The sequence below is a fragment of the Aegilops tauschii genome, chromosome 6, assembly GCF_002575655.3.
Source record: "Aegilops tauschii subsp. strangulata cultivar AL8/78 chromosome 6, Aet v6.0, whole genome shotgun sequence".
Classification (NCBI taxonomy): domain Eukaryota; kingdom Viridiplantae; phylum Streptophyta; class Magnoliopsida; order Poales; family Poaceae; genus Aegilops; species Aegilops tauschii.
The window spans coordinates 397,980,253-397,987,826 of NC_053040.3; the positions used below are offsets into that span (position 1 = coordinate 397,980,253).

Consider the following 7,574-nt stretch of genomic DNA (forward strand, 5'->3'; position numbering starts at 1 on the left):
TGGTTGACTTGTTTTTGAACGGCTAATTAACAACAAGAAATGTACTGCATTGACTGCCTGATTGCACACGCGAAAACTAACATCCAGCTTAAATTATGTTGGCAACTTTGTTTTGTTTACTCGACCACTAAGCTGCCCGGCGTCACGTTTCGATAGCCATTATTAAGCTTGGTTGGCCTAATTAGCCCGGTCCCATGTACAATGCCGATAGTGGCCGGAACCGTATAGTTGCTGCCGCCACGTACAGAAGGACAGGAACCGGCCGGACGGAGGACGGGCATGTTGGTTTCTAAAACTCTAAATCAAGTCATTGGAAATTGTGTGCGTGCAAAGTTAGCTCAAAGAAGCAGACTAGCAAGCAGCTTGACTGATTTCTGTATCAATAGCACACACAAGCAACATCATAAACTTTGCATACGTGCACGTAGCCTGGGCTGGCTAAGCTTGCTCTCTAGCGAGGCTATCGACCTCATGGATCCGGTTCATGCAGTACATGCCAGTTTCACATGTACGTGTGTTTGTACGTGTGCATCAGGTATAAAAACGTCTCTGCTTTTGTCCGCCACCTTCCACGACCATGTAAATAACGGCTTCTTTGGTCATTTGAATAATTCTTGTCACAAATTGCATCAGGGGTAAAGTCATATTTTCAGGTGCCATTTAACACCGTTAGTTGTCAAAATGGATGAAAATGTCACAAAAGAAACAAAATTTAAACTTTGTGTTATATAAGGAAGAAAAAGTTTTTCAGTGTCGAATAGGGCAAAATTTTTTAAGACAATGTTAAATAAGAAATTCTCTCTTGATTTAATGCGGCGCTGCACCGACGTCGTCGTCGCGGACCCTGAGGCGGAAGGCTTCTCCTTCTGCAAGGCCCAGCTGGACGCGTGGCGGCGCGTGCAAAGCTCGTCCGTGCAGGCGCAGGCCAGCCCCATCCTCTCGAGGTCATGCGCCTGCACGACCTCATCCGCCACCGCCGATGTGCTGATGACATGGATGTCGTACCGGACGGAGAAGCAGTCGTCCACGAGGTACTCGGAGCTCTCCAGCTCCTCCCTCGTGATGAGCGGGTAGAACCAGAAATCGCCCGTGTGATCCAAGCTCGACCGGTGGCTAAGATGGTACGGCGTGGCCGGCGCCGGCTTGCCGTGGTGAGGGACCAGCGTGAGCCGGACGGCGGCGTTGATCGGCTGGCTGACGCGCTCGGTGGTGAGCTTCAGGGCGAGGGCGACGTACTCGGTGTTTTTCAAGGGCCGTGGGTAGTACACGATGCACCACGAGCACCCGGCTGCCTCGAACTCGCATGATCGCAGCTTCGCGCCATTGCCGAGCTGCTTGCTCTGCGAGTAGCCGGCGATTTTGAGCAGGTGGCAGCCGTAGTGGAGATGGTGGAGGCGGAGACGATGTCGCTTTCCTGTGACGACATCGTGGACTCTAACTGATTTGGACCTTTTCTATAGGAATCCATTTGGACTGTTAAGCGTAGATAATAGTATCAATCTATTTAAATGCGGCCTCTTATCTTCGCCCTATGCAGGTATTGTGGGCTGATGTCTTGTCGTTCAGACTTGACTGAGCGTCGTATGTTGCTGTTCACTTGAGGATTACAGTGCCAAACTTTGCCAAATTAGAAACCTCTCTACCAGGTTAAGAGTATGGTCAGCAGAGGACAGAAGAGACGGCGCAGCGCAAGAAATGTTTAGTTCCATCCCTGCATTTCAGAGCAGCAGTGACTGTCAGATCAGATGCAACCGAGTTTGCAGAGATACCCAACCAATTTATGTGTGGCATCTACAGTACTCAATGGCCTCTGCTCTCCACCGCCAACACTGCTCAACTAAGGATCATGGTGACCGGCCGGCCGAGCACAGGGAATGCGACGGTCGTCGCAAGCTACATGGCGCGCCGCAGCTGTGAGGTTCGAGCGAATCAGGGTGAAGATCCCATGCACATTTCAGCAAACAGCTTGCAGGCAACATGATATTGGTAAAATTAGAACAGGGGAGGAAGAAGCAGAGTATGCGCGTCCGTTGTCCGGTTTGACGCAAATCTAGCCCAGAATTGCTTCGAATTTGGGTCGCGACGGACAAGATTTGGCCTTGCTCCGGTGCGTTAGGCCGTCCATTTGTTCGTTTCGACCCAAACGGACAGGGCCAGACCAAATGGGGTCGCCTGTTGGAGTTGGCCTGACTGCACTGCCTATTTATCCGAACATGATCAATGATCCCTTGCAATTATTGGCATGCTAGCAGTTGCTAAATCATTCTTGTCTAAACATGGCAATAAACTGATTTCGGATTTATGTTACTAATTGGTAAAAATTATTAGAAGCCAAAGGTACATGCACGGCATATTTATTTGCTGCTTGCTTAGAAGTTAGAACTGGTGTTACAATCAACAATGGGATGCAAAAAAGGGATGCAACATTGCTTGCCCGTTCTGGCATGCTCCATTCACAACATGAACTTCAAGTGCAGGACCAAAATATCTAACAAGAATGTTGGGGTTTCTTAGGTGGCAAACTTCATTAATGTGACAACTGCAAGCCAAAATTTGGTTAACTGGACACACATTGTAAAAAAACGTGTTTTACTACCTCCATTCATAAAAACTGCAAAAATGTCTTACATTTAGGAACAAAGGGTGTATAGTATGGTACTCCCTCTGTCTTAAAATATAAGAACGTTTTTAACACTACACTAGTGCCAAAAACGTTCTTATATTATGGGACGGAGGTAGTAGAAGTTATGCCAGTCTCATACTTGATTGTTCATGGTTGAAAAGAGACTTCAGTTAACATGCGGTGTCTACTTTTCAAAGTTGAGCTCAACTACAGCTATCTTCTCTATACATTATCAAACTTAAGATTGGCAGTAAAAGCATTGAGCAAATGAACAATTCTTAAGTCTAATCAAGTTTCAATACACAGCATGGCACCAATACATAATTAAATGCACAAAGTGACTGCCTGAAAACTGTTATCATCTAACGTTGCTCAACAAAACAATCCGTACCAAACCGGTGACAGGGATATCTTTCACTACTGATTTCCATCCCAGAAATAGTAGTGAATCGTGTTAAGGGGGAAAACGTTGTTCTACACTTCTTACCCACTAATGTAAGCACATATTTGATATAATCAAAGCCAACTACGAAGCAGTAAACAGAAGTAAACCGTTAGCTTCCTTGTAATCCTGATAAAAAAAGCAAGAGCATAAGCGCATCAGCAAACATGGCAACTATGACAGATTGACAAGAAAAACAAACCGTTCCATACTAAAATGAAAGTACCCTCTTCTTTCTCCATCTTCTCCCACTTAAATCCAAAAGGAGATTAAATTTGCACTGGACATTCAAATCTTATATAATCCCCAGAACATATGAAATTTGTTCACAGAAGAATAATCAATTAACGAGCCTAAACAAGTCATACTTGACGTACATGGATCCTCTCCTCTGGTCCATCTCCAGTGTTACGGCTTATTAGACCTGGCTGTCGCTAATGGCTGGGGTCATCGACTGGCTTAGTCTGCAGCAGCATCGCCTCGCTCTTCTGGCGCGCGTGCTCCTCCATTTGCTGGCGCACAAGCTCCTCCCTCTGCTGGCGTGCGAGCTCCTCTCTCTTCTCGCGGCGATCATCCTCCTCTTCCTGCCGGCGCGCATCCTCCTCCTTCAGCCGGCGCACGGCTTCCCAGTAACCATCGGACGGCATCATGGCCTTGAAACCCAAGCCAGGAGAGACAGGAGAGAAGTGGAACTCTGCGCCCATCCACGCATAAGCGGATCAGAGATTAATGGAAGCGCGCGCGGCGAGGAGAAGGAAGGAGGGTACCGTCGAAGCGTCCCCGCGGTGCCTCCACGTTATCCGCCTCCGTCCGGTGCAGGGTATCCATGATCATACGACGCCTTTCCTCACCCAGCAACGCCCACGTCTTCTCGCTGATCAAGCCTTCGCAGTCCGCCGGTAGTGGAAGGCTTCCTCCTCCTCCCTCCTCCGACGGCGGCGTGGACATTTTTGGTGGGGATTGGGGATTAGGGTTTCGATCGATCTCCCCATACCCTAGCGCCGCACCAAGGCATCTCGAGGGCGGACCCGTGGGGCTGTATCGGGTTCAAGAAGTGGTCCGCATGCAATTTCTCAAATAAACCGGAGACAAAAATGGAGGAGATTTGTGGGAGTCCGGACAGATTCCAAGCCCGCTTGTGATCGCCTGCCCCACCAAAAATCCTTCCCCTCTCTCGCTGCGCTTCCCCCGGTTGCCCGCATTTATGCCGAGCGCGCTGCTCTACATTGAAGACGGGTCAGAGCGGACGCGACCTCTCATTGCTTTCGTCATTGAAGCAGCGCACCGGCCGAGAACGTCGCCCACTGCACGCCCGGCTGAACATGGCTTCTCGTCACATTCATACACCTTCGTTACACCCGCGCGGAAGCCGAGAAAGCTACTTCGGCCACACGCCCGCTCATGAGCTGGCCGGCATTAAACGTAACGTCGGCCGACCCACTCCCGTCCGTCCTCTATTTAAACGAGGCCAGTGTGACGCCCCCGATTTGACCGTACACTAATCATGCACGCAAATGTGTACGATCAAGACCAGGGACTCACGGGAAGATATCACAACACAACTCTACAACATAAATAAGTCATACAAGCATCATAATACAAGCCAGGGGCCTCGAGGGCTCGAATACAAGTGCTCGATCATAGAGAGTCAGCGGAAGCAACAATATCTGAGTACAGACATAAGTTAAACAAGTTTGCCTTAAGAAGGCTAGCACAAAAGTAGCAACGATCGAAAAGGCAAGGCCTCCTGCCTGGGACCTCCAAACTACTCCTCGAAGCCGAACTCCATGTAGAATCATCCTCGGGATCTCTAGCTCCTGGACTCCAGCATCTGGTTGCGACAACCAGGTAGAAGGGAAAGGGGGAAAAGAGGGAGAAAAGCAACCGTGAGTACTCATCCAAAGTACTCGCAAGCAAGGAGCTACATTACATATGCATGGGTATAAGTGTAAAGGGCCATATCGGTGGACTGAACTGCAGAATGCCAGAATAAGAGGGGATAGCTAATCCTGTCGAAGACTACGCTTCTGGCCACCTCCATCTTTCAGCATGTAGAAGAGAGTAGATGGTAAGTTCACCAAGTAGCATCGTATAGCATAATCCTACCCGGCGATCCCCTCCTTGTCGCCCTGTTAGAGAGCGATCACCGGGTTATATCTGGCACTTGGAAGGGTGTGTTTTATTAAGTATCCAGTTCTAGTTGTCATAAGGTCAAGGTACAACTCCGGGTCGTCCTTTTACCGAGGGACACGGCTATTCGAATAGATAAACTTCCCTGCAGGGGTGCACCACATAACCCAACACGCTCGATCCTATTTGGCCGGGTACACTTTTCTGGGTCATGCCCGGCCTCGGAAGATCAACACATCGCAGCCCCACTTAGGCACAACAGAGAGGTCAGCACGTCGGTCTAAATCCTATGGCGCAGGGGTCTGGGCCCATCGCCCATTGCACACCTGCACGTTGCGAACGCGGCCGGAAGCAGACCTAGCCTAGCAGGCGTTCCAGTCCAATCCGGTGCGCGCCACTCAGTCGCTGACGTCACGAAGGCTTCGGCTGATACCACAACATCGAGTGCCCATAACTGTTCCCGCGTAGTTGGTTAGTGCGTATAGACCAAATGGCCAGACTCAGATCAAATACCAAGATCTCATTAAGCGTGTTAAGTATCCGCGAACGCCGACCAGGGCCAGGCCCACCTCTCTCCTAGGTGGTCTCAACCTGCCCTGTCGCTCCGCCATAAAGTAACAGTCGGGGGCCGTCAGGAACCCAGGCCCACCTCTACCGGGATGGAGCCACCTGTCCTTTCAGCCCCCTCATCAGAATCACTTGCGGGTACTCAACGAGCCGACCCGACTTTAGTCACCACATGTGTCATGTATATAAAGTATATAGTATATACCCGTGATCACCTCCCGAAGTGATCACGGCCCAGTAGTATAGCATGGCAGACGGACAAGAGTGTAGGGCCACTGATGGAACACTAGCATCCTATACTAAGCAGTAGGATAGCAGGTAAGGGTAACAACTGTAGCAACAATGATAGGCTAGCATCAGTATAGGATTAACCGAAAGCAGTAACATGCTACACTACTCTAATGCAAGCAGTATAGAGAAGGAATAGGCGATATCTGGTGATCAAGGGGGGGCTTGCCTGGTTGCTCTGGCATGAAGGAGGGTTCATCAATACCGTAGTCGAACTGGGGGTCGCCGACAGTCTCGGGGTCTACCGGAAAGAAGTAACGGAGGGGGAACACAATAAATAACAGAGCAATCAAAGCATCACAAAACGTAACATGGCAATACGCGGTCTAAAGGTGACCTAACGCAGTAATAGGTGATACTGGTGAAGTGGGGAAAACATCCGGTAAAGAATCCCCGGTGTTTCGCGTTTTCGGACAGATGAATCAGAGAGGAAAGTTGCGTGTTTGCTATGCTAGGGATGTGTGGCGGACGAACGGGCTGCATATCCGGATTCGTCTCGTCGTTCTGAGCAACTTTCATGTACAAAGTTTTTCCATCCGAGTTACGGATTATTTTATATTAATATTTAAAGTTTTAAAACATTTTCTAAATTGTTTTAATTCGAAATTAAATGTTAAATTGCTACGGGTAGATAGAGAGTGTACCTAGCTATTTGTATGTGAGGATGACAGTGGGTCCCAGTTGACTGCTCAGTCAGCAGTTGACTGGTCCCTGTTGACTGGTCAACGTGGGCCACGGGGTCCCACCTACCATTGACTGGGCTAGTCCTACTCAGTAGTTTGATTGGTCAAAGGGCCCAGTGGGGCCCGAGTGTCATTGAGTGATTTGTTTAACAGACTTTTAAACAAAACCGATGAGATTAATTAGGACTGTGGGGTCCGATGTCAGTGGCTGTTAGGGATTTGGTTAGGGGGTTAATGACGTCCACGTCATCGTGGTTAACGCCGGCGAGGAGTTACAGTGCGCCGGCGACGACAGCAACGCGGGAACCCACCGGGCTTGCGCTACGGGCGTCGGTTCGATGCGCGAAGGGGACCGATGGGTAGCTGGTGGTCGACCACGTCGACCGGTGGTCGCGGGGCGGCCGGACTTGGCCGGCGTCGACGGCGGAGTCGACATCCGCGGCGGCACGGGCGGCTACCGGAATAGGCGCGGTGGGGCGATGCGAGGCGGGCAGCGGGCGGGTACGGCGCGGGGAAGGGAGAAGGGAGTGGAGGCCGGAGGTGGCCTCACCGGCGTTGGAGAGAAGCGGGGCGGCGAGGCTCGGGGGCGACCGTTGTGGAGGAGGATGGGGACGAGGCGTCGTCGCCGCGTTGGGGAGGCGGACGCAGTCCGGCGGGGAGGAGGACGGGGACGCGGCGACGGCGGGGCAGTGTCAGGCGGCTTCGGGTCCTCGTGCGGCGGCGATGTCGGGTCGCGCGGTGGTCGAGGCAGTGAAGGAGCTGCAGGGCGGAGACGGCAGCCCTCGGGCGTGGGCGTGCTCGCCGGGGCCGCGGGGAGCAGCGGGGAGGAGGCCGTGGCGTG

At 51.2% G+C, this 7,574-nt stretch overlaps 1 protein-coding gene and 1 pseudogene across 1 annotated transcript; both read right to left on the reverse strand.

Annotated features, from left to right (window-relative positions):
- Window positions 1–338: 338 nt before the first annotated feature.
- On the reverse strand, window positions 339–1,635 carry LOC109779025 (BTB/POZ and MATH domain-containing protein 1-like; annotated as a pseudogene).
- Window positions 1,636–3,348: 1,713 nt separating this feature from the next.
- Window positions 3,349–4,108, reverse strand: LOC109779030 (uncharacterized). The gene is made up of 2 exons (XM_020337607.4): window positions 3,833–4,108; window positions 3,349–3,759 (listed from the first exon to the last, which is right to left on the reverse strand). The coding sequence occupies exons 1-2, from the start codon at window positions 4,011–4,013 to the stop codon at window positions 3,500–3,502; spliced, it is 441 nt and encodes a 146-aa protein (XP_020193196.1). The 5' UTR covers window positions 4,014–4,108; the 3' UTR covers window positions 3,349–3,499.
- Window positions 4,109–7,574: the final 3,466 nt, after the last annotated feature.

Bases quoted from the DNA above. Each gene is read 5' to 3' on its own strand.
- LOC109779030 (XM_020337607.4), bottom strand. From the start codon at position 4,013: ATGTCCACGCCGCCGTCGGAGGAGGGAGGAGGAGGAAGCCTTCCACTA. The intron at 3,760-3,832 runs GTACCCTCCTTC...GGATGGGCGCAG, and splicing joins ACCGCGGGGACGCTTCGACG to AGTTCCACTTCTCTCCTGTC.